This window comes from Pan troglodytes, chromosome 8 (assembly GCF_028858775.2).
Source record: "Pan troglodytes isolate AG18354 chromosome 8, NHGRI_mPanTro3-v2.0_pri, whole genome shotgun sequence".
Taxonomy (NCBI): domain Eukaryota; kingdom Metazoa; phylum Chordata; class Mammalia; order Primates; family Hominidae; genus Pan; species Pan troglodytes.
Window position 1 is genome coordinate 98,886,312 of NC_072406.2, and position 26,534 is coordinate 98,912,845.

The 26,534-nt window shown below is 53.9% G+C and overlaps 1 protein-coding gene across 11 annotated transcripts in view; it reads left to right on the forward strand.

Moving 5' to 3' along the window:
• Positions 1 to 26,534, forward strand: part of LDB3 (LIM domain binding 3) — a 69,334-nt gene that overhangs the window by 26,343 nt on the left and 16,457 nt on the right. For 4 of the 11 annotated variants that reach the window (XM_054660310.2, XM_016918788.4, XM_016918789.4 and 1 more), the window contains 5 exons: positions 13,428 to 13,616; positions 16,802 to 16,947; positions 23,228 to 23,672; positions 24,866 to 25,046; positions 25,629 to 25,749. In XM_054660310.2, the coding sequence (XP_054516285.2) occupies positions 13,428 to 13,616; positions 16,802 to 16,947; positions 23,228 to 23,672; positions 24,866 to 25,046; positions 25,629 to 25,749 (1,082 nt within the window). Of the gene's footprint in view, positions 1 to 6,179; positions 6,953 to 13,427; positions 13,617 to 16,801; positions 16,948 to 23,227; positions 23,673 to 24,865; positions 25,047 to 25,628; positions 25,750 to 26,534 lie in introns of those variants that run through there. The other 7 variants (XM_054660312.2, XM_054660313.2, XM_016918796.3 and 4 more) reach the window with 2 other exon arrangements.

Consider the following 26,534-nt stretch of genomic DNA (forward strand, 5'->3'; position numbering starts at 1 on the left):
AAGCAAAATAGTTGCTGGAAAAAAAAGAACAAGCCCTGGACATGAGGATGGGTTTGTGCCAAGCTGGGGGTCTTAGAGCATGGTTTCCCCACCAGTTGCAGGTCTGAGGCCACAGCCACCAACCTACCACTGTGGCCCGTCAGGTGCTCATAGCATGAGGTGGGCATGGGGGGGGGGGCATGCCATCCTGGAACTCACTGGAACCCGCTAGGGCCTTCCGTGGTAAGGAGTAGGGCTCATTGTGATTGTATGTACACTTCTGGTAGCAAATATGTCATCTGCATGTTCTTCCCGGCACTGTCTGCCTTGGGCCAGTGCATCCTGTGGCAGCCTCTGTGCAAGGGGCTGGGGCTCAGAGGCACCCTCCCATCCTGGGCCAAGCTTTCTGTACTTGCTAACCAGCAGGCCCAACACTCAGTGGCCATGTGACCTGTGCAGAGAGGACTCTGGAGCCAGCTTAGACTTGTGGATTTTATTTTTGAACCAACACTTTTGCCAACTCAAGTTGCTCCCACTTTTTGGCCAGGCATCCAAGCCTAAGGTGGGGTCCTCCCAGGCCTGCTAAGGATGGCATGCAGTCCCAATAACAGTTCTTAACCCTTCAGTGCCTGCAGGGCATCTAGAGAGTCCGCGATGAAGTGATGTTTGATTTAGCTCACAAGTTAAGCTCCAGCTGCTTTAAGTGCTAGAGCTCTCAGCTCTCCCCTCCCGCTGTGCTCTGCTGTCCCTGCGTGCTGCTCCCATGCTTGTCTTGCCCTCCTCTTAGAAGCCACCCATGTAGCTGCTTCAGTGTGCAATGCAGATGTTCCCAAACATTTGATAAAAAAGTCTTTAAATCACACACCCCAGAGCAAGCGGCTTCAAAATCCCCCCGGGTTCCTTCCAGCAACAGGCCAGCAGGGGGCCTTTTTTCTCCCTCCCCTGAGACCCAGAGTCCTGCCCTCCTGGCTCCCTTCAGGTTCCTTAATGTTCTGCTTCCCTCCGATATGCAAGGCAGTCACGCTCAGCTTGTGCCTCATTAACCAGATGTCATTAGAACGGGAAAGAGTACTGTGGAAGTGCATTGCAGCAAACTTTTGTCTTTTCTTTCCCCTGGAATATTTGCAGGCTCTGCAAAGTTATTGAGTGAGGAGAGCACAAAGGCAGTGTTGAAGGTGGTCCCCAGGCCTCATCCTTGGCCTTCCCCTTCCCTCCTTCAAGGAGCATCTCTTGAAGTTTGTTCTGCCTGGTCTTGAGGGTAATTGAAGGGTGGGAGAGTAGTCCTTTCACCAGCGGCCTAACCCCATGAAAGTTTGGTTCAGCCTCAGCAAAAGGCAGCTTTCGGAGCCTCTCCCCCAGCTACGGCAGGGTTTCATGCTAGGGAAATCTGGGAAGAGGGCCTGGGAAGTGGCTCCAGTTGGCTTCCTCCCGCAGTCCCAGGCAACTTCCCTCACCCCATCAGCACCTCTCTCTGGGGTCTCAGGCCCTGCAGTGGAGGCTCTGAAGCACCCAGCCAGCCTCTGCCCAGGTCTGGAGGGGCTCCTCTCCCTTCTTCTGACTTTAATTTCTGGAGAGTTGTCCTCGTGGGCAGAGCCACCCATGTCACTGAATCCCAAGCAGTGATCCCATGGACCCAGAGGCAGGTGCAGTGGGTGTAGCAGTTCTAATCTGTCTGTGATTGAAGCCTAAAGCAGTGTCTGTGATCACTGGTCATGACTGGGGCCCCAGGCTCACCTACATCACTATCTGAGCAGAAGGGAACATGCCTTGTCCCACCCTGGTCCAGGCTGGTCAGGGGTCTTGCTCCTCAGAGGCCTGAGCCACACTTCTATCTGTCCCCACTCCCAAGTTCGAAGCTGCACCCCTAGACTCTCCTGGCCCATCTTGTTGGCTGAGAGCAGCCACCTTCTCTTTCTCCTCCCAAATCCCAGCGGGGATTCTCAGGGTCTCTCTTGAAGGCTGAGTTTCCCCAGGAAGGCTTCCCTGTAAACTGCTTCCAAGTGTCTCACTCCAGCAGAGCCTGGGTTTGCCAAGCCTGTGCATGGTGACACCTACACAGTCTTATGCCCATGCAAAGGTGCTTTCTCCTTCCTGGTGCTGTGTGGTGAGAAAGTTAGCGGGAATGTTGAGTGAGTAGTGTCAGGCATTCTGCACCAGGCAGGGGCTCTGGGACCTCGAGGTCAAGTGTGAATCCACATGTCAAGAAGACTTTGCAAACTTTCCCTTCACCTCCATCACTGCTCTGCCTCCAAGGTCCACCCCCAGAGTCCCAGGGCAGCTCACAGCCCTCTTCTCCTCTCGGGTCCTGGCTCCTGATGGTATCTCTGTGTCTGGTAGCACGTAGCTTCCATCTGAGGCTCCAGTGCCAACCTGCTGGCTAGCCCAAGACAGAGTCTAATTTCCAGGGACTCTTTACAGGTGAGGTGGGGGAGGCCTGAACAGCCCAGGCATCAGCTATGAACTTCCCACCCTGGAAGGACCAGGCACCTTAGGAAACTGTCCAGGTTGGCTTGAACATCAGCCTTCTGTCTACTTCCACATGGGAACTACTCTAGTAGGTATAGGTGACGCTGTGGCTCCCCAGTTTCCATCGGAGGTAGCTGAAATAGTGCCTCCATCCCACAGACTGAGCCTCTAATCTCAGAGTCATCGCCACAGCTTCCTTTTGACTTTGGAAAGCCAGGGCCCTGATCACCCAAAAGGTCAGATCCACATTGGGCAGCCACATTGGGGATGGGGTGGGGACAAGGCAGGGCTTGGATCTGCGAGGCATCTGGATCCCACTGCTGGGGGGAACTATCCAGGATGTAGCCCAGCATGTAACCCAGACATGCCCCTGATCCCTTACAAGTGCAGCCTCTGCGTTTCCCTGATGCCTGCCTGGGTAAAGAGCTCTGCATCTCCCCATCTTTCCAAGCGTTAGGAACAAAGCTGATCTTAGTGAAGAGTCCCTAGAGGAGCTGAAGGTGCATCACATAGCCCTTTCCATCCCAGATCATGTAAAAATCCTTCCATGCCTGTTTTCTATCATGCAGCCATTAAGCTTCTTCCAATAAAATGCCAGGGCTCACTGGCTCCCCCTCTTCCCTCCTGCAGCCTCTCAGATGCCCCCTTCCCTCCCTCTGCTGCGCAGTCTCTCAGTTTTGCCCCCCCTGCAGCCACCTCGCTTACACGCCGCACAGCATAGGGCCCTCCTGACAATGGGTGCCCCCGCCAATGGGTCCCTTGTAAGAAAGCAATGAAAAAATTACCTCTCTTTTTTGGATTTTGAGTCCCTGGTGTTCTGCCACCCTAGCGAGTTTGAAAACCACAACTGGAGCACCAGGGATGTTGCCCCAGGTGCCGCTGCCTGAGCAGCCCCTGGGGGGTCGTCTTTCTTGCTCTTGCTCTCCTGTCTCTTTTCCTCTCTCCTGTGCCTTCCTCTCCTGGCTCCTTTCCTTGGCTAGCTGAGGATTTTTAAACAGCTTCAAGTAGAGCATGCTCACTAGATTGGACTCTCCAGGACTGTCCCTGTCCCTGTCACTAAGCACTAATGACAAACTATCACCCAGCCTCCACAGGCCTTGCTAGGACTTGACGATTTACAGGCAAACTGCCTGTGTCTGATCTTGTGCCCCTGTGTCCTGGGTAGTGTCTACGGGATGGTCAGGACTATTTGTAGTGCTGTCAGCAGGACTCAAGGAGCCCCACCACATGGCCTTTGCTCGTGCCATCTCCACCCCTTTACCCCAACCTCAGATAGGCAGGTATGTGGCAAGGGAAGAAGACGCTAGCACTTAGATTGTGATTCTGCCCCTGAGTTTCTGTGTGGCTTTAGGTCATTCATGTGACCTCTCTGGGCTTCAGCTTCCTCTTAGTATAAGGAAAGTTCAGACTAGACTGGTGGTTTTCAAATATGTTATATGTTAGCAGTGGGTCCCTTTTGTCAAACAGTCTTAGACAGAGACCCAGTATGCAGGATTCAAGGGGTAGAGAGAGACAGAGACTGCCAGGTAAAGCAGGTGCAGAACCGAGGACCTCTGTGAGTGTGGGGACATGGGGGCCAGCCCCGATGACTGTTACTGTGCAGAAATAGAAGGCCAGCACTGCCACATCTTCTGTTCAAAGACTTAAAGTTGCTCTTCCTGATTTTTATATGCTAGCAATTCACTTTTTTTTTTTTTTTGAGACAGAGTCTTGCTCTGTCTCCAAGGCTGGAGTGCAGTGGCGCGATCTCGGCTTACTGCAACCTCCACCACCCAGGCTCAAGCAATTCTCCTGCCTCAGCCTCCTGAGTAGCTGGGATTACAGGCATGTGACACCACGCCCGGCTAATTTTGTATTGTTAGTAGAGATGGGGTTTCACCATATTGGCCAGGCTGCTCTTGAACTCCTGACCTCAAGTGATCCACCAGCCTCGGTCTCCCAAAGTCCTGGGATTACAGGCATGAGCCGCCATGCCCAGCCAACTTCTTTTTTTTCTTTTTCTTTCTCTTTTTTTTTTTTTTTGAGACGGAGTCTCACTCTATCGCCCAGGCTGGAGTGCAGTGGTGCAATCTTAGTTCACTGCAACCTCCGCCTCCCGGGTTCAAGCGATTCTCCTGCCTCAGCCTCCCGAGTAGCTGGGACTACAAGCGCATGCCATCACACCTGGCTAACTTTTGTATTTTTAGTAGAGACTGGGTTTCACCATATTGGCCAGGCTAGTCTCAAACTCCTGACCTCATGATCTGCCCACCTCAGTCTCCCAAAGTTCTGGGATTACAGGCATGAGCCACCACGCCCAGCCAACTTCTTAATTAAACTTTTTATTTTGAGATAATTGCAAATTCAGTGCAGTTATAAGAAATAATAGAGATCCCTAGTTCCCTTTACCCAGCTTCTCCCAATGGTAGCATCTTGCAAAATGAAAGCACAATATCACAACGAGGATACTGACACTGATACAGGCAAAACACAGAACTTCCCTTCACCCAGGATGCCCCATGCCGCCTTTTTATAGCCATACCCACTCCCCTCCAGCACCCACCCACCTCCTTAACCTCTGGCAACCACTAATCTGTGATCTGTCCTCCATTTCTATAATTTTGTCCTTTTCAAGAATGTTATATAAATGGAATCATACAGCATGGTACCATTTAAGATTGGCCATTTTTTAATCAGCATAATTCCTGGGGGTCACCCAAGTGCTTGAGTGTCCCAATAGTTCATCTATTCCCTTTTATTGGCTAAGAAGCATCTCATCGTATGGACTCAGAAATTAATTTTTAAATTGAGTTGGAAGCACCGTACAGGTTAAACATACTGTGTTTGTGGCTGGATGGGGCCCTTTGGCCACCAGTGGGCACCTCTGGTCTGGAGGATGTGATCGGCCCTTCCAGTCTGGAAGGCCTGGATTCTGATGCCTGTGGCACTGGCCTTTCTCAGGTGCTCTCTTCCTCCATTCATTCCCACGTTTCTGGCTGCTGCTTGCCTGCTCTGTACTGTGCCCTCAGCTGAGCAGGTGTGGCTTGAGCCCCAAGAGGCCCCACTGGTGGGAAGTGGCCAGAAGTCCTGGCCCCGTATCTGTGACAGTGACCTTGTGAGTATGTGTGGGTATGCACGCATGTGCCCAGGCTGTGCTCAGGCCTGGCGAGCAGGGGTGGGCAGGGGCTGTGTGCAAAGTCTTCTCTCTGGGGACAGTGAAGGCTTTTCGAGGCCAGGGCAGCACAGGGAGGGGGCAGGTCTGCCCACCAAGCCTCATCACGGGGGATAGGTGCTCCTTCTTCTTGATGCCCAGCTAGGGGACAGAGATCATGCGAGGTGCACCTGTTTGTTTGGTTCAATCCTGAGAGCTCACAGCCAAAGCAGCCCTGCCCAGCCCTCACTACATGGACCAGGGAGGCCCTCTTTGCTCAGTCTGCCCTCAGGGCCATTAGCCAGGTCCCTTCTCCACAGCCCCCAACTCACTCAAGGCAGGGACTTCAGTCCCTCCATCCTGGTCCCCAAGACTCTGGGTCTTCCCCTAACCCAGGCCTGACCTGGGTTACAATGTACCCCATGGATTGCATAGCTTCTCCAAGCCCATTCCCTCCCTCCCATGCCCTCTGCCCCACCTGTTAGACAGGGGAATGGTGAACACATTCCCTAACCCCTTTCATTCTCCCTCTCTTCTCTCTCTTTCTGTCTCTGTCTCTGTCTCTCTCTCTCTCTCTCTCTCTCTCTCTCTCTCTGTGCCACAGGGAAAGGTTTGAAACGGAACGTAACAGCCCACGTTTTGCCAAATTGCGCAACTGGCACCATGGCCTTTCAGCCCAAATCCTTAATGTTAAAAGCTAAAAGGCTGCCTGGAATCCCCCCACCCCAACAGGCTGGACTCCCTCCCTCCTTACCCCCACACAGATCTGGCATGTGAGCCCCACGGTGATGCTTGACAATGTATAACTGTGCTGGGGGCACCTCTGATGGCCAACCGCAGCATTTCTGTCCTCTGCCTACCCCAGAGCTGATGCTGGGGCCCAGCCCCCTGCAGCTCTGTACCCACCAAACCTCCCCAGGGCAACCCTCGCCACCCCCCAAATAGCCCGTAGCCCAATCCCCTGCCCTCTGCACAGGGCCTTAGCTGTAGACCAGAGAGGGCAGGAGGGGTTTGCTGGCATAACACCCCAGAACCAAGGGAAATGGATGAGCCGCTGCTCAGTTTCCCACCATCCTCAGCTCCTGGCCTCATCCCCTCCTAGAATGAGTCACCCGTAGATCAGGGTCTGGGGAAGAGGCTGATCCCTGGCGCTGCCCGGCTCCCTTGCTGCCCTCTGGAGCTCAGGGCAGCCCGGAATAGGGCTCTTTGAAGAGGAAGTGGAAGCCCCAGGGTAATGAGGCAGAGACCCCTCCTGGCAGTGGTGAGGTGGGGGCATGCACCCTCCTTTCTGTACCGTGTGTGCTGGCTCCATAGTTCTCTCTTCTGTACATATAAGCATGCTTGTTCTGAAATAAAGAAGATTTGAAGTGAACCACACCAAGCCCCAGTCATGCTGTGCCTGTGTGTGTCCCACCCAAGAGGGGCTGTGAGGGCATGATCTGGGACAGAGAGAGGACAGGCACCATCAGAAGAGGGGCAGGGGCTGTGTCCACTGGCCCTAGGACACAGCGCAGCTCTGGTCCTGCTGCTCTCCTGCCCCACAGGTTCCGAGCCCAGCTGCAACCCAGGGCAGGAGGATGGCTGGTGGGAATCTGTGCTGAGGCCCATTGGGCAACCTTAGTCACCCACAGGACAGTGCGTATGGGAATACTCGAATGCCCCCTGCCTCTCCTTCCACACCCTGCTGCAACCAGCAGACTGAGCCATTGTCCTGCCCCACCCCATCAGAAGGCACCCCGCAAGCTGTTCTCACAGGAAGGAGCTACTTATGCTCGATCCTGGTCCAGAGGCGAGAGAAGGGCTCCAGTGGGCACACCTGGGCTGAGAAGCAGTTCACAAGGGAACTCAGGGGGCCAGGGCTGGGGCTCAGGGGGAAAGAGATGGAAGGCAGCCCTGGCAGATTCTTGCTCAAGTGGCAGGAGGCAAGAGGGCTGGGAAGGCTTCCACCTGGGTCTTGCTCCCAGCTCCCACCCACCTGTGGCCTTGTCCTAGTCCTGGGCATTTAGGAAGGGCTAGGATGGGCAGCAGCAGCCAAAAAGATCCCAGCCAGGCCTCAGGCTCATGTCCTGCTGAGCTGTGAGCCACTAACTAGCACCCCATTCACCTGACCCAGGCCTGACCACTTAGAAAGTACCCCATGATGGCAAAGCTTCTCCAGGCCAATTCCATGTCCCTGATTGTGTGAAATCACAGGCTGAGGACATGAGAGCGGTGGCACTTACATTAGAAGCAGATGCTGAGGCCCAGCCCTCAAGGCTGTCCTGCCTTTTCTGTGGCTGGGCTGGCCAGAGCTGTGCGCCCATTCCTGCTGCCTGGGCAGAGGCTTTCCCTCTGCCTCCAGGAACCTTCGCAATCCCACCAGGAAGCGTTGGTGTTTGAGGCCACTCTCTCCTGCCCATCCGCCCTGAGATGCTCCCTAAAGCCCCCTGCCAACCTATTCTGGCCTCCCACCTCATCCTGCCTCCAGCAGTCTGATGCCCGGGCCAGGCAGGCTTCATCCCGCTGCCTTCATCTAGGCCTCCTGGAGCACACTCATATTTGGCTGATGTTTTACAGAGGACTTGCAAGGCCCAAGGGTGGGTTGGGGGCAGGGGTCTGCCAGATAGAGAGAGGTCCTGGGCAATGGGTATCCTGAGGCTGGCAAAGCCTCAGCCAACCACTAAGAGTTGGCGGGCTCTTGGATCCCTGCTCCCAGACCCCAGCCTGTCGGAGCTCTCTTGGAGCCACCTAGTTGAAGCCCTGCCTTCCCACCTACCCCAGGCCCCTTCACGTAGTGCCCTGGGGGGCCCCAGGCTGGGTTCCATGTAAACCCCTCGGTATAAGCAGGAGAGATGTCCTCATTCAGCATCCGGTGTCTGTGGGCATTTGTGGAGGTGCCTGACTACTATGGGTGCTAAAGGAATCGGAAAGGGCCGATGTGGCTGTGTTCCCAATGCAAGGTTGATCATGTATGGTCCAGAGACAGGGAGCATCCCTCCAAGTGGTGGATCAAAGAAGGCTTCCTGGAAGAAGAGGTCAGTGTATTTTATCATCAGGAATGGTTAGAATTTGGGTGGAAGCAGATACAAAAGGCTGGACAGATACTCTAAGCAGAACAAGCAGAGGTGCTGATGAGAAGTGGTGTCCCAGAACCCCAAGTTAATCATTTCAGTTGGAATGGAGAGAATGCAGAGGATGTCATGGTTAGTAGTGGTCTGCATCTAGACTCCCAGGCTATGGGATTTTGAATGCATTCTGAAGGAAAGTGGAACTGCAAAGGCTGTAGGGCACCTTTCACACTATAGCTGATGAGGTGTTCTTCACCTAGACCACAATGGCAATGTGGGCCCTGGAGTTGCATGGAGCATTCCTGGGGCAAAGTGATGCAGCTCAGGGTTCCCCTGAGCCATAGTCACCAGGCAGCAAGGTGGAACGTAGACCAGGTGGGTGGCAGCATGAATAATTTCAAGACCAACCACCTGACTGGCATTCTATCATCACCCAATCAACAGAGATTTTCGTGCTCTACCATCTTAACTAATACAAGTAGCATCATCACCCCCATAGTGGCAACCACCCCTTCAGCACTGTCAATACCAATCACAAGGCCCCCACCATCACCAACAGTTCTGACCAAGCCCAGTGACAGCAACCCCAAGACCCAGCATCACCACCACCATTCCCATCCTTTCCAGACATAATATCATAGTTATCAATAAAAGCATCAACCAAACCCCACCATTCCCACCACCAAGGGCCACCATGGAAGAGCAGGGGCACACAGTCAACATGTTCCACCTTGATGCTGACCAGACTGAGGGAAGAGATAAGCTGAAAAGGGGACGATGGTCAGGCTGTGTTTCTCCTGGCCACGCCAACCCCCCATGGAGCCATGAGCATTTGGGCCTAGTTTGGTTTGATTTGGTTTTTGCTTAGATGTTTAAACTGAATTATGACTAAGGCAGGAGGCAACTGTAGACCTTAGATCAGGATGGGGTGATCTCACCAGCACTGTCCTTAGGAATGAAGCCAGGGCCAAGTAAGTTCTCCACAGTGCTTGCTCTATGATGCCCCCTTCAGAATGCTTCTGGGGGTTTGTGGAACTTCAGGCAGGAACTGACCTGGAATAAGAGCCCAAGATCCTTCAAGATACCCTTTGATGCCTCCTCTGCCTTCCCTAGCCCTGGCTTCTTGGTGTCTTTAGACAGTGTGCTAGAGAGGATGCTACTCAGCAAGAACCCCAAGCAGCAGGCTCCCTTACGTGCATACCCAGGTATACCTGGTGGTGATCATCGTCCTGGTGCTGTGGTCAATGATGAATTTTCCTAGGGCCCACATCCAGCTCCAACTTCATGCCCTGGAATCCAGGGTTCATTTGGAGCTCTGGCTGCGGAGAGCAGCAGGTAAGCTGGCCTAACAGTGAATTGGAGCCAAGGAGACAGGCAAAGCCAACCTCCTATTCATCCTACAGAATACTGTCCCCAGCCTGGACACTGTCATTGTCCTTGTCCTGTGCAGTGTCCTCATTTCCCAGCAGCCTACTGGAAGTGTGGTGTAGGGCCATGGAGAGCAGATCAAGGAGATCAGTGTTCTGTGTCACCCTGAGCTGTCCCAGGCCATACCTGCCCACACTGAGAGGAGGGTCTGAGCAGCCAGCTCAGTGGCGTGGCTACAGAGACTGCAGCTACTTCTCTGAGGCAGTCACATCACCGGCATGGCTTCCAGAAGCGAGGTTCTTTCATAGGTGGGTTCGTGGAAGGGCCAGGGCCAGGCACGGCTGCAGGCCTGCAAGCTGGGCTGTCCAAGACCGCCTCCCTGAGCATTAAGTCAGGGAAGACCTGGGCAGGATGTAACCACTGCTCTTGCCCATCCCAAAAGCTTCCCACGCAGTTGTGGAGAAGGATGGCACTCTCTCTCCCATGGGGGCAGTCAACCTCAACCTTGCCACTTCTCCAGCTCCATTCTTCCGTGACCCTGTCACAATATTTCATGCCCTTTTTACCATACACCTCACCAGATGGAGGAAAGTAATTCAGTAATGCTTTTGCAAATAGCTGAGGGCCCGCTTGCATTCCTATCTAGGGCAGACCCCTTTAGTGTCAGCTACTCCAAGTGTGGCCTACAGACCAGCAGCATCAGCATCACCTGGAAGCCTGTTAGAAAAGTGGACTCTTGGCCGGGTGCAGTGGCTCACGCCTGTAATCCCAGCACTTTGGGAGGCCAAAGCAGGTGGATCACCTGAGGTCAGGAGTTCGAGACCAGTCTGGCCAACATGGTGAAACCCCAACTCTACTAAAAATAGAAAAATTAGCCAGGCATGGTGGCTCATGCCTGTAATGACAACTACTCGGGAGGCTGGGACAGGAAAATTGTATGAACCTGGGAGGCAGAGGTTGCAGTGAGCCAAGATCGCGACATTGCACTCCAGCCTGAGCAACAGAGCGGGACTCCGTCTCAATTTAAAAAAGAGAAAAAAAAAGAAAGAAAGAAAGAAATGTGGACGCTCAGTTCTGCCCCAGACCTACTCAACTAGGATCAACTTCATTTTAACAGGATCCCCAGGGGCTTCAAGCACACATGGAAGTTTGCAAAGTGTTATAGTGGTGAGGCCCCAAGCCCTTTTTTGCCATTTTGCAGCTTTGTGATGTTTTACTAGAGACACAATCTTTCTGGACCTCAGATTTCTCATCTACAAAATGAGGGTCACAATCCCAATGGCTCAGGGAGGTTTAAATGATAAAATTGAGTAATAGGGTAATTTCTTTTTTTTTTTTTTAAGATGGAATTTCGCTCTTGTTGCCCAGGCTGGAGTGCAATGGCATGCATGATCTCGGCTCACCGCAACCTCTGCCTCCCGGGTTCAAGGGTTCAGCCCCCCGAGTAGCTGGGATTACAGGCATGCGCCACCACGCCCAGCTAAATTTTTTTTTTTTTTTTTTGAGACGGAGTCTCGTTCTGTCGCCCAGGCTGGAGTGAATTGGCGTGATCTCGGCTCACTGCAAGCTCCACCTCCTGGGTTCACGCCATTCTCCCGCCTCAGCCCCCAAGTAGCTGGGACTACAGGCACCCACCACCACGCCTGGCTGATTTTGTTTTTGTATTTTTAGTAGAGATGAGGTTTCACTGTGTTAGCCAGGATGGTCTCGATCTCCTGACCTCGTGATCCGCCCACCTCGGCTTCCCAAAATGCTGGGATTACAGGCGTGAGTCACTGTGCCCGGCCTAATTTTGTTTCTTAGTAGAGACAGGGTTTCTCCACGTTGGTCAGGCTGGTCTCGAACTCCCGACCTCAGGTGATCCACCTGCCTCAGTCTCCCAAAGTGCTGGGATTATAAGCATAAGCCACCACGCCCGGCTAGGGTAATTTCTTTTACTGTGGTAAGCACTTAGTAATGGAAAGTATTGTTATTCTAATTATTTCCAATAAGAATAGTGCCTTTTATTGGGGAAAGAGTCTACTTGGCTGATCACAACAAGAGGTTTATTTCTTCCTCCATGAGGTACCAGTTAAGGATTCAAATCACAACATCCCTCAATCAGATCCTGCTATTCTTACTGATAAGTTGTAGGACCTTGAGCAACTGAATTCTCTTTGTTACCATTTCCTCATCTATTAAATAAGAGTCCATGATACCAACATCAGAGGGCTGCTGTGAGGAAGTAAAGACATCATTCCTGGCACATAGCATGAGGTCAATAAACAAACTGCATAGTGTAGGGGGGAGTCATTCCCACTTGCAGAAGCTGCATTTATCCAGTTGCTGTTATTGCAAAAACAAATCAAAGAGTAAAGAATGTGCATTTCTTTGCTTTCCTATAATTTAATTTTTATTCTCTGCCCACCCCATTTTACAGTTAGCAACCCAGCTCTGACTGCTCTTGTCTTCCTAGAGTGGTTCTAGGGAAGAGGTGCTTACAGAATGCCAAGGCACTCAGGGTGGGGGTGTGGGGGCACGCCTGGTCCTCTGTCAGGTTCTGCCTGCACTGGCATTTGCTGAGACATCCCCAACCCATCTGGTCCACACTGGCAGTGTGGTCGCCTTTCTCTTTCCCAGTTACCAGGTCTTTCAGATCTGCAGGTGCTCAGGACCATGTTCTTGTCACTCTTGGGTGCATGGCAAATCCTCTAGGGCACCCAGGCCACACAGAGACATGGGGATCTTTGGGTTATTTCAGGTCTGCCTGGCCCCTCACCATGGGCATGGGGAACCCTGGGGTCCTGCCGCTTCCTCAGGGTTGACCTTGAAAAGGGGCACAGGGGCTTCTATTCTTGAATCCCCTTGCCACAGTGCCCACTTTTGTCCAGGTAACCTTGCTCTGCCTGGCATGGTAGCTTTCAGCCATCTGTCTTGTTGGTGCCCTGAGTCCTTCCGAGCCCAAAGCCTAGGTTCTCACAACTCCAGAGCCTAAGCCCTTGACACTCAAATATCTTCACTCTGCTTTTTTTGCTGTATCGTTCCTTCCCAAGGTAGCACATGCCCCCTGACTGAATGGGGAAGGGTGAAAACAGGATCAGGGAGGAACCTGGGTGGATAATTCCATCGGCTTTTCTACCACACTGTTTTGCTGAAAAAGAAAAATTAGGAAGTACAGAAAAATTTGAGGGGTGGGGGTGGGAAATTCCTCCAGGATTGAAAAAGTTTTTGATGTTACTGGAACCCTCCTGTGGTCTGAGCCTCTGCTCCTGGGATCCTGGAGGAGCTCCTTCCCTGAGCTGGAAGACACACCCTCTGAGGATCCTACTCTGTTTGCAAGGCAGGTGGCGCTTTCTGCCCAGCCTGCCTCTGCTGCAGCCACCTGCCCCCATGCAGAGGGGCCTCACAGGGTCTCTAGGCTCCCTTGACCTGTTGTCTTTTTGGTCCCGCCTCATCAGCACCCCTATTGAGCATGCGCCAGTGTGCACCAGCCAGGCCACCACCCCGCTGCTGCCCGCTTCTGCCCAGCCACCTGCTGCTGCCTCTCCCAGTGCGGCTTCGCCACCCCTGGCCACAGCTGCTGCCCACACTGCCATCGCCTCCGCCTCCACCACAGCCCCTGCTTCAAGTCCTGCCGACAGCCCAAGGTAACTGGGCCACAGGTGCTGGGCCTGACCCTGGGGAAGGGAGGCAGGAAATGCCCCACTCTGGGTCTACCTGTGGCCAGCTGTGTCCAAGGTAGTTAGGGCCCGCAGGCCTGGAGGAAGCCAAGGCCAGCGCTGCTTGGTGCAGAGTGTGAAGGGGAAACTGAGGGTGAATTACAGGGGTGTGCACCACTGTGGCGGGGACTGTCACTCTGCCCCCCAGGGACACAAACACCAGTGAGAGAGGTAACAGTGTCTCTCTCTGACACATATACCAGTGAGAGAGGTAACAGTCTCTCTCTCTTTCTCACAGACACATACACACACTCATACACACAAAGTTAGATAACAAAAGGGGACTGTGGGAAAAGTCTTTGTTCCTGGAACTCAAATTAGATAGAATGAAAGTTGTCCCTGTGGGCTGGAGAAATCAAGGAAGGCTCCATGGAGGAGGCAACATTGGAGCTGGGCAGGGAAGGCAGGTCAGATTTCCTCAGAGAGTTCAGCCATGTTAACGCCAGAGGCACCTGGTATAGTGGGATTTATATCTGCTCCACAGCTTACTGTGTGTAACCTTGAAAAAGTGACTGAAGCTCTCTGAACCTCAGTTTCCTCATCTGTTAAGATGTTTACCTAACACTTATTATATAGAATTATGATAGAAAAAATGTCTGTAAAACACCTAATACATATGAAGGACACAAGTATTGTGAGTTCCTGCATCTGCCCTCCTAGACACCCAGCAAGCAGAGACCAAAGGCCAGGGGAGAAGAGCGGAGGCAGAGAGGCCAGGCTGACAGGTCACTCTGCAGTGGCCATGTGGCGCATCAGGCTGGATGGGGCCAGCTCTCTGTCTGGGCTTCCAAGAGTAGGCCAGTTAGTGTTTGGGGTCAGAGCCCAGGTGTCCCAGGCCTCCCACCCTGGCCCCCACGGTTTGCTGGGGAGGACATGCCTCTTGGATCGGGATGGGTAGGTCCATGGTGCAGCTTGAGGTGGGATTGATGTGAGCAAACCGGCTTGCAGGCCTGTCTGCTGCCCCCATCCCGGGCTTCACATTAACCACATGGTGCCAAGCCCAACCTTTCCCCAGCCCAACTCAAGCCTGAAGGAGGAGCCTGGCCCTCCAGGGATGGTTTCATCCCAGTTTCCTGGAGGGATTTAGGACACTGCTTCCCCTCTTTATACCAGAATCTCTTCATATAAAGGCCTTGCTACCTGCAGAAAGATGAAACTTTGAGGAGGGCAAGAAATGCCTCTGTTTTTGAGTGGGAAGAAGCCTCCCAATTTGAATGGTGAGGGGCTATAAATGCTGGAGCCCTGCAGGCAGTCTAGCCTCATCCCTGGGGCCCCAACCCTGCTCAAAGGCAGGCACCAGCACCAGGCTTAGGTCTCAGTGTCCTGGGCCTGCCCACGGCTGAGCTCCTGGAACCCTTGGGATGCCCCCCACAGGGGGAGTCCTCCCTTCCTTCCCTTTGCCTTGCCAGGAGAGCTGGGACCTGGGTGGAGCCTGGAGAGGGGCACAGAGGGCTGGCTGCCCAGCGGGGAGTGGGGCTGGAGCAGAAGGGGTCACGGGGTTGCACTCTGAGCAAAGCTACCTCCGCTCCTCACACATGGGCTGGGGTGGAGCGGGAGGTGGGGGAGCCCATGGGAGGCAAATGGACTCCCCAGCCTTTCATGGGAGCATGGCTTCAGAATTTTCAATGGATGCCATAAGCCTCTGCTCCCTTTCCCAGTGCCAGTCCCTGACTCAGGACCTGTAGCTCCTGGGCTGCGGGCAAAGTGTCCTCCACTGATGGAGTCCAGCTAAGACCACTGCACCTTGGCCCGCCCCCATCACTATGGAAGCCCGGCACCCCTTGGACACTGTCTCTTCCTCTTCCATGGAGACCCCTACTCTGCTGGTCTTAGCACAGGAATCTATCCAGAGAAGGGCAGGTGGGCCTGGGGAGGGGAGACAATGGCTTCACTCAGCCAGAAACTCGGCAGCTTGACAGGGCAAGTGTGCACAGCCCCCAGGTCTGGGATGCCGTCTCCCTGAGGCTCATTTTATCTCCGCCTTGTCTGGGACAGCCCCTCAGACCTCTCTGGATCCACTCAGAAGCTTGGTGGTGGGTTCTCATGCCAGGGCCAGTCCCTTCTCAGAGCCCCAGAGAGGAAGGCACTCCTCATCCTACAGCTCTGCCCAGCAGGGATTGGCAGGCCCCAGGTCCTTGAGGAACAGACAGAAGGAAGGCAGAAAGCCATGTGGGGGTGGCAGGCAGGGCTCACTTCTCCAGCACCTCTAGCAATAACCCATTTGCCCTGGGTGTGGGCATGTGGTCCCCTTTGAGATCTGAAAGACCAGGGATGTGTTCTGCAAGGTGTTCGTTAGTTTTAAATGAAGAAAAGCATTTTACAAACAAATACAATTGGGGAACACTGATCAGACAAGGCTCAACAGGCCGCTGGATTCCAGGAGTTCTCAGAGCCTTCAGCTCTTTGGGAGGAGAGGCCACGATGCACAGACTCTCCTGAGGGTAATGAACTAGGACGCTTTTTTAAAAATCTCTTTGACCCCATTGTCCCTGGGCCACACATGGGGAAAGGTGACCCTAGGCCCCTTGAAAACTAACCCAGTTGGAGGAGGGCAACAGGAACTCTGTGCAGAAGAGGTGTGTGTTGGGGGAGAGGGGAGTGCCTTGGGCAGCAGGTGGGGGCAGTCTCCTGACTTCCCCTGAGCTCTCACTGGAGCATCTGTGCCCAGAAACCTGAGACTTTGCTGTTCCTTCCAGCAACAATAGAAAAGGGTAGGCAGAAGAGGCCAGGTGGTCAGGGGCTGAGGTGCCCCACAAGGTCGTGGGGGTAGGTAGTTCTGACCAGCGCCATCTCTCTCCTCTCCCCTACCTATGCGCTCTTCCACAGTCCCACCTGGACAGTCTCTCCCCATGAGAGTGAAGGGTCTTCCCGGTGTCCTCCTGGTGGCTTTTCTCCCTCTCTCCAAAGGCGGTGGCACTAGCCACCCAAGGAACATCCTCCTCCCCTCCAAGACCCTCATGGTCCTTCCTTCACAGTTTCTGGCAGTTCCCCAGAAATGTCTCTGTCAGGTGTCCTCACAGAGGCTTCTGAAGACCTGGGAGCCAGCCTGCCTTGACTGCAGGCCCCAGTGGGGGCTGTCCTTCTGGGTGTAACCCCTCCCCCCTTGGTTCCAGGCCCCAGGCCTCTTCCTACAGCCCCGCAGTGGCCGCCTCTTCAGCACCTGCCACCCACACCAGCTACAGTGAGGGCCCCGCCGCCCCTGCACCCAAGCCCCGGGTTGTCACCACTGCCAGCATCCGGCCTTCTGTCTACCAGCCAGGTAAGAGGCAGAGAAGGAGGGGAGGCTGTCGAAAGCCATGCGCGGGCTCCAGGAGCCACAAGAGCCAAGAAGTGGCTCTGGGGGCACATCCCCAGAAGAATGGGAAGCAAGGCCTTGCTAATGATGCTCCGCCCTCCGTCCCCTAGCTGTGGGTCAGAATCCTATGGAGCCTGCATCTGGTCTGGGGGAGACAGGTGAGCAAGAAAGCGGTGGATGATTCTAAGGGAGAGCGAAGGAGAACAGAGAAGTCTTCTCTGGACCGGGCATGGTGGCTCACACTTGGAATCCCAGCACTTTGGGAGGTTGGGGCAGGAGGATCGCCTGAGGTCGGGAGTTTGAGACCGGCGGGGCCAACATGGCGAAACCCCATCTCTACTAAAGATTCAAAAATTAGCCGGGCGTGGTGGCACCCACCTGTAATCCCAGCTACTCGGGAGGCTGAGGCAGGAGAATCGCCGGGAGGCCGAGGTTGCAGTGAGCCGAGACTGCACCATTGCACTCCAGCCTGGGCGACAGAATGAGACTCCATCTTCTCTGTGTCATGCCAGTGTGCGAGATTTGGCCGCAGCCATGGGGGTACAGAACAGCACATAAGGAGCCTAGACTCGGGAGCAGGTCCTATCCAGGCGCAGGGAGAAACCCCAGGGAAGTTTTCTCTGCCGCTGGAGCCCAGGGAGATGAGACAGGCACTGAGTCAGGGCAGGCCTTGCTTCGGGGCGCTGGTTCATGAAGCTCGCTCTGACAGCAGGGCTGAGTGTGGGCGGTCGAAGCGGCTTTTGCCCGAGACGGAGGCCGGTGCCACGGCCTGCTCTGCTGTCGAAGGCAAAGTGCCTCATCCATCCAGGCTGCGATGTTCATGGACACCTTGTGTTCTGGGGATGGAATGAAGCACCCAGCACAGCGTCTGTCACACGGGAGGTGCCCTTCTCTGTCCCTACAGAGAAGGGGCAAGGATAGACGGTTCTGAGGTGAAAACTCCGCAGGGCGAGGTGGCATTTTGCAGTAGTGAAAAGCCTTAGATGGAGCAGTGGGAAGAGGCTGCCCCGGCAGAGACTGGGAACACAGGGAGGGGAGGCTGGAGAGGAGTTGGAGGAGAAGCGGCGGGTGGAGGCGAGGCCTTGCCGGGGCACAAGGAGGACATTTCCGTCTCTTCCTGGGGAGGCGCTTCTGGCACTTTCCGGGGCGGCCGCCGGCTGTCTTCGCCCAGCCCGCCAGGCGGCGTCAGGGCTCCGGGGGCGCGCGGCCAGCCCGCCCTGCGTCTCCTTCCTCCTCCTTCCCGGGCTGGGGCCCAGGCGAGCGAGACCGGCCGGAGCCGCGGGCCCCCGCGCCGTTCCCAGGCCGCGCAGACATTAACTCATTCCTGCCTAGGGGGAAAGAGGCGGCCGGGCGGGCGCGCGCTGGAGCCGGCCTGCCTCCACCTCCCTCTCCGGGAGGCCCGGCTGCCAAGCGGAGTCCGGGGGCGGCTGGCAGGCGGCCCCGTATGAAGTGGGGCGTGTGGTCCCGAGCCCCCCTCCGCTCCCCTTCCCTCCAGGCTCTTCGGATCCGGGCGTCAGAGAGGGCGGGGAGCCCGCGCGGGACCCGGAGCGCCGCGGCCGCAGCCGCAGCTCCCCCCGGGGCCTCCTCCGGGCCGAGGGCGGCGTTCACAGGCCGGATCTTATCGCTGGCGCCCGAGGTGGGCGGCCGCTCCCCGGAATACCTGAGGCCCGGGAGGGGGCGGGCGGCGGTGGCGCGGAGACCCTGCGCGCGGGCCGGGGACGGCCACGTTGGCCCGCGGGCCTGGCGGCGGCCAGGCGCTTGCGGAGAGCCGGGCCCGGCCCGGAGTGAGTCAGAAATCACCTTGTTTAATTACATATCCCCGAGCCCGCCGAGTGCGATAGGGGACTTTTGAACTTGCCAATTAGAGATGAAATATCGCCTTCTAATTTAGACTGGCTTAATTCCGTCACGCAAAAATAGCAACAGCCCCGGGGCTGCGAGATGGGATATCAGGTCTCTCCTGGCGTGACGGCGAGCCAGGCTGAAGGATGCAGAAGCTGAGGGCGGCGAAGCGCCACTGCCTGCTCGCCCCCCGCCGGAGTGGGGGTTGCGACGGGGGAACGGAGCTGCCGGGCCGGGCCACCGAGGCCGGGGAGGTTCCTTCTCTGGGTGGGTTAGCTCCCGGCAAGGAAGCCGTCAAATCGGGGTCCAGATTCTAGCCTGCCTCTGTGAGACCTCTGTGTTGTGGGGGCTTAGAAAAGGAGGTGGATCCGGGAGTCTGTAAGGCCTTCCGATGGGGGGAAGCGACTGCCAGGCAGGGGGAATAGGGTTAGTATTGCTGGAGGGAGGCCGGAAAGTGGGCCAGGGCCCTGTTTACTTGAAAGGGGGCGTACTAAAGCCTGTTTTGCTGCTTGGGGAGTTTCTAAGCGGGCATCTGCTGTTGAGTCTGGCAGCCTGAGCTCGTTTCAGCTAAGCAGTTCACCAGCTGGATGACTTGGAGGCAGCCATTTAAGCTCTCCAAGTCTCAGTTCCTCATCTGTAAAATGGACTTGCAAATATTATCTGCCTCCTTGGATTGCAGCGAGTAATAAGGCACGTAAAGGGCCTGGCATGTGGAAGCAGTCATTTTGGTGAAGGCAGCACCACGCAATAGAAATTTCCTATTAGCCACATTTTTAAAAAATAAAAGAAAGCAAGTTAAATTCATTTTAATATATTTTCTTTGACTACATATATTTAAGATATCAGGCCGGACGCAGTGGCTCACGCCAGTAATCCCAGCACTTTGGGAGGCCGAGGCGGGTGGATCATAAGGTCAGGAGATCGAGACCACCAGGGTAACACGGTGAAACCCCGTCTCTACTAAAAAAATACAAAAAATTAGCCGGGCGTGGTGGCGGGCGCCTGTAGTCCCAGCTACTCGGGAGGCTATGGCAGGAGAATCGCTTGAACCCAGGAGGCAGAGGTGGCTGTGAAGCCGAGATTGCACCACTGCACTCCAACTTGGGCAACAGAGCAAGGCTCCGTCTCAAAAAAAAAAAAATATATATATATATATATATATATAATTTCAACATATAATCAATATAAAATAATTATTAATGTGCCTTCAAAATCTGGTGTGTGTGTTACACTAACGGCACTTCTCGGTCGGACTAGCCACATTTCAGCTGCTCATCGGCCACGTAGCACTATGTATTGGACACCGCAGGATTAGGGCTTCTGGTCTTAATCTTTTTATTTTTTGAGATGGAATTTCTCTTTTGTTGCCCAGACTGGAGTACAATGGCGCAACTTCGGCTCACTGCAACCTCCACCTCCCGGGTTCAAGAGATTCTCCTGCCTTAGCCTCCCGAGTAGCTGGGTTTACAAGGCGCCCACCACCATGCCCGGCTAGTAGAAGTTTTAGTAGAGACGGGGTTTCACCATGTTGGCCAGGCTGATCTCGAACTCCTAACCTCAAGTGATCCACCGGCCTCGGTCTTCCAAAGTGCTGGGATTACAGGCGTGAGCCACCGTGCCCAGCCAATCTTAATCATTTTTAGCAGAGAATTGCACTTTACAAAGAAAGGAAAGAAAATGTTGCACAGAACCCCCTTATATATAACAGAGGGATGAAGCTGCTCTGAAGTTGTGCTAGATCACCTCTCCCTGCTCTCTGTCCCTGGTGGTGTTCCTGGAATCACTTCTTCCCCCAGCATTTTGAGATTCTCTGCAAAGTTGTTAGGGAGGGTGACAATACCTCAAATTTGGGCTGTACACATTTACAAAATCCATTCACTATGTCACCCCAGCAGGTCCCCAGCATGCCCTGTGGGGCAGGCAGGGCGTCAGGCATTCCACCACCACTGAATAGACCTCAGTCTCAGGTTATCTGACTTCAAGATGTTCCATTTCCCTTCCCTCCTCTCCCCCAACCCTAGGCGCTACCAGTCTAACTGGGCTGGGCTTCCCTAGGTGAGCAGCAGGCCATGAGACAGGCTGACAGTACATCTGACCCTGACACCCAGGTTGCCGCCATCCTTGCCATCCTCACTCACATTTAGTGACACACTATGCCAGGTACTAGGCTACGCTCTTTATATTTCTTACCTTCCCTTAATCCTCATAATAACCTTGTGAGGTACTAACAATCAGTATTGCCAGTTTTAGATGAAGAAATTGAGGCCCAGAGAGGTTAAGGAACTTGCCCAAGGACACAAAACCAGGAGGTAGTAGAGCTGGATCCTGCAGCCAGGGCTCTTGGCTATGCTATCAAGACTCTACAGCAGGGGGTCTCCTTCATGTTGAAAATGACTCCTCCCTGACATGTTGCACTGAGATTTTCTAGAAATTGGACTCATATTCTTTACAGAGGCAGCTTGGGATGATAGAATGAATGGTTTTGGAGATGTATTCCCACTTACTAGCTCTGTCTGAGCCTCAGTGACCTCAAGTGTAAAGAGGGAATAATGTGAAGACCGATTCAGATGACAGATGCTATGTGCCTCGTTACCCCTAAAGGGGAGGAAGATTCCTTATGGAGAAGGTGTTATCTTTTTTTTTTTTTTTTGAGACGGAGTCTCGCTCTGTTGCCCAGGCTGGAGTGCAGTGGTACGATCTCGGCTCACTGCAAGCTCCGCCTCCTGGGTTCACGCCATTCTCCTGCCTCAGCCTCCTGAGTAGCTGGGACTACAGGCACCCGCCACCACACCCAGCTAATTTTTTGTATTTTTTTAGTAGAGATGGGGTTTCACCGCGTTAGCCAGGATGGTCTCGATCTCCTGACCTCATGATCTGCCCAGCTCGGCCTCCCAGAGTGCTGGGATTACAGGCGTGAGCCACCATGCCCAACCGGTATATCTTTTGAAGGCCTCACTGGCAGGATGGCTCCAGGGCAGGGCTGTGGAGGGTTTTATCTCTTCTTCCTTCAACAACATGGATGGATCCTATCTACCTGGTCCCTACTCACCCCCAGCACAGGGATTTCCAGCTCACCCAGCTCTGAAGGGTGGGTCACCTGGGAGTGGAAGGTGCAGAGTGGGAGCCACAGGCTGCCCCAGGTGGCCCAGGGGAACCAGGTGGGAAAGAGAGACTGGAGGTGGGGCCAGGGTCTTAGGCCCTAAGGAAAACCTTCCTCTCCAGGTTGAGGCTGGAGTATGGGGTGGGGGGCAGAGGCGGGGTGTGGGTGCAGGGACTGCCTCAATGCAGTCCATCCTGCCCAGACTGAGCTCAGGAATGGGGAGGGAGGCTGTGCTGACATGCTTCCTAGGGTTGGGGGAATGAGGCCTCTTTGCTGAGGAGCAGACTGAAATGTGGTGAGGCTTCTGGAACCTCACTCGCTGGAAGAGGAAGCCAGCTGGACCTTGCCTGCAGGGTGCAGCTGGGTCTGCCCTGGCTAGGTGTTGAGGGCCCAGGCCGGAGAGGGCTGTGGGTAAGCAGTGGCAATGCTTTTTCTGTGCTGTGAGCCCAAAACGTTTTTCTGCTCTCAGGGAGCTGGAGGAGGGGGTGGTAGAAGTGAGGCGGTGCATTCTCTTCCCTGTGCTCTGACTGCCTGGGCAATCTTTAGACAGTCACTCAGACACACTCTCAGCTTCCACCAAAGCGATGTGGGAGTACAGGGGTCCCCCAGGGCAGCCACGGGCCAAGTGAGCAGCTACTTCTAGGCTGTGTCACCCTAGAGTCTCTGCCCAGCACCCTCTGAATGACTCCTTCAAGATCCCCCACCCTAATCAAACCAAGACGGAATTGCCCCCCAATACAAATCAAGCCAAGCTGTTTTTCAAGAAAGTAATTGTAGCTAAACCTGAAACCTGAACCTGAAAACCCAGCTACCAGGTCACCTGTTTTGTCCTGAGGGCTGACCTAGGTCCAGGTTCAGCAAACTTATGCCAAGGGAGGTATTTCAGATGTCAAATCACTGGTCAGAGTGCAACTGAAAGCATCTTGCAGTCAAAGGCGAGCTGACCCACTCCCACCTCTCCCCGCCCAGGTACCCCCACCCCCACTCTGCGTCTTCTGCAGGCCTTGGGCAGTCAAGGCCTGGCGGAGCCCCACCCTGCACAGCTGCAGATATTTATAGCCATGTCCCTTTTCCAGCCCTGTCGAGGGTTCTGCTGTGCTTGCTCCCTAGCTCTGTGAACACCCTGCTGAGAATTCAAATCTGGGCCATCAAGAAGTTCAGGAACAAGTCTCCCAAAAAAACTGAAATTGTACTGCTCTAATGTTAAAGTCACCTTTTGCATTTCTCTGGCTAGGAGTGAGGGGAACTGGGAAGAATGAATTCCTGACACACCTTTCTTTGGGTTTTTTTTGGCTTTTGCAGTGCCTGCATCTACCTACAGCCCGTCCCCAGGGGCCAATTACAGTCCCACTCCCTACACCCCCTCCCCTGCCCCTGCCTACACCCCCTCCCCTGCCCCTGCCTACACCCCCTCACCTGTCCCCACCTACACTCCATCCCCAGCACCAGCCTATACCCCCTCACCTGCCCCCAACTATAACCCTGCACCCTCGGTGGCCTACAGCGGGGGCCCTGCGGAGCCTGCCAGCCGTCCACCCTGGGTGACAGATGACAGCTTCTCCCAGAAGTTTGCCCCGGGCAAGAGCACCACCTCCATCAGCAAGCAGACCCTGCCCCGGGGAGGCCCAGCCTACACCCCAGCGGGTCCCCAGGTGCCACCACTTGCCAGGGGGACCGTACAGAGGGCTGAGCGCTTCCCAGCCAGCAGCCGGACTCCACTCTGCGGTCACTGCAACAATGTCATCCGGTATGGTCCAGCTGTGCCCCTGCACTGGGGCACTGGAAGGGCGTGTGTGTGGGGTGCTTGCCCACAGTCTGAGCCCTGGTTGGGAGAGATGGGGGTAGGAGGCAGGTGTAGGGAGAAAGCCTCGGGTCCTTCTGGCTTGCCCTCTGGTCTGACCTCTCTGAGCCTTAGCTGCCATACCTGTGTGACACCCACTCTCCCAGGGAGCTGGGAGGAATGGCATGAGGTATGTGGGTGAAGCTCCAGCAGGGTGCCTGGTGCCAGGAACTCCCCCTTGGGCTAAGGTTGAGGTCTGGGAATCACCAGGCTTGTCAGTAGGTTTACGGGGCATGTTGTAAGACAGTGTTGGTTTTGACCCAGTTTTCCTTTAGGGTTGCTTCTGGGTCTTTCCACAGACAGGCCTGGGCTGCTCAGGGGGTTGGTGGGCATCTGCCAGACTAAAATGAAAACAAGTGATTTCATACTTAGAAGCCATGGACCATGGGTGCTGTTGTTTGAATACAGTATGTTTGTGTGCATGTGTGGTGTGAGCTTATATACGTGAAAAATACACTTTTATTTAAAACTAAAGTAATACATACTCATTAGTGAAGAACTGGAAAACACAGAAAAGTAAAAATTAGAATATAAAAAAAATGTCCTCATAGTCCCACTGTTCTGACTGCTAACCTGGAACTAGACAATACAAGTTTGTATCCTGGTCTACCACTTACTAGCCCTATGGCCTTAAACAAGTTGTTCAAACTCTGTGTGCCTCAATTCCCCTATCTAAAAATGGGTATTATAATAGTACCTAGTGCGTAGGATTGTTGTGAGAATTAAGCAAGTTAATAAATGCAAAAGTCTTCTTGAATAGAGCCTGACACAGAGTAATCACTTAATAAATGTTAGCCATCAGCATCATCATTATTGCATTTCTTACTATCATTATCAGTGGTCAACTGAATTCTATAATATGTTTACCCAGTCCCCTATTGGTAGATGTTTGAGTTGCTTCCTGATTCTCTTTATTGTAAGTGATGCAACAATGAACACCTTTCTGCATGGAGCTTTCTTTGAATTTCACATTACTTCATCAGAACAGTCACAAAACTCAGAGTTATTGGGTAAAAGTATAAACAGTGTTGGGGTTCTTCAAATATCTAATTCCAAGTTCTGGGAGCTGCCTTACTGGGTGCCATTCTCTGCTTCCCCAGGGGCCCATTTCTGGTAGCCATGGGCCGTTCTTGGCACCCTGAAGAGTTCACCTGTGCCTACTGCAAGACTTCCCTGGCAGATGTGTGCTTTGTGGAAGAGCAGAACAACGTTTACTGTGAGCGATGTTATGAGCAATTCTTTGCCCCGCTGTGTGCCAAGTGCAACACCAAAATTATGGGGGTAAGTGGGAGGCCTCCATTTCCTCTGACCCATGTCTCTTCCCCAGCCCTTCCCCAAGATCGTGGGATCCCATTAGGAAGCCAAGAAGTTGCTGGTAACAGAGAAAGCAACTCCATTTTTATCCTAAAAGGGAATTGGTTTGCCACCAATAAACTTGGGGATAAATGAACTTGATGCAAGAGATGATTGTGTGCCTGTTCCACACAGCTTGAAGTGGTGGTGGAACTTCTGCAAAGCAAGTGGTTGCTTCACAGCCTGACCTTACCACTCACCAGAATGTGGCCTTAACCCTCAATGCCCCTTTGGTAAATGACAGTAATAAGCAGTACCTCCTCCCAGGTTTAATGGGAGGATTAAGCATCACAGTTTATGTAAGAAAGCACAGAACCTGGCACCCAGCTGGAGAGTGACAACCCCTTCTCTGACGCCCCTGGGTCTTTCTTCAGAGTGACCAAGGCCTGCATCCTGAGCTCTCCTGCCCTGTTCCCTGGTAGGATGCTCGGGCAGTGGCTGGAGCCTGGTGGGGTAGTCAAGCCCGCTCCCTCTCTCCTTTCTGTCCTGAGCTTAGGCTCTTTCCCCCAGGAAGTAATGCATGCTTTGAGACAGACATGGCACACCACCTGCTTCGTCTGTGCGGCCTGCAAGAAGCCTTTTGGGAACAGCCTCTTCCACATGGAAGACGGGGAGCCCTACTGCGAGAAAGGTAGGAACACTTCGATGGCATGTGGGGAGGCCCCACAGCCTGGGAGAAAGGGGCAGGCACAGGGAACTAACTCCTGCCTAATCCATTCACATCCGACCACCCAGAGGCCTTTATTTCTGGAAGAAACCTTTGTTTTTGCTTTTAATGGCAGAATCATGCTAATATCACACAAAGGAAGTTAACTATCTCCCCTGCCCATATGGTTGCAGCTTTGGGGAGAGTGAGGTGCAGAGTCTATAGCTTATTTTATGCATCAAATATGTGGATCTGGTTAGGTGAGGTGGCTCACACCTTAATCCCAGCACTTTGGGAGGCCGAGGCAGAAGAATTGCTTGAGCCCAGGAGTTTGACACCAGCAACATAGCAAGACCCAGTCTCTACAAAAAATATAAACATTAGCCAGGTGTGGTGGCGCGTGCCTGTAGTCTCAGCTACTCAGGAGGCTGAAGTGGGAGGGTCGCTTGAGTCCAGGAGTTCGAGGCTGCAGTAACCTGTGATAGCACCACTGTATTCAGCCTAGGCAACAGAGTAAGATCCTGTATCTCAAAAAAAAAAAAAAATGTAGATCACAAGTTGGCATCTTATGACCACTGGGAAACCTTTCAGGTTATTTTGATTTGGAGACCACAAGGTCTAGTCTGAAAAGGCCTTGGCTGTGGACTTTGTCCTTCATTCTATTCCTGGTTCCACTTTGGGCTGCTTTGTAAACCTGAGCAAGTTACTAACCTTCTCTGAGCCTTACTTTCCTCGTCTGTAAACACCTGCCTTACAGAGCTGTGGTGAGG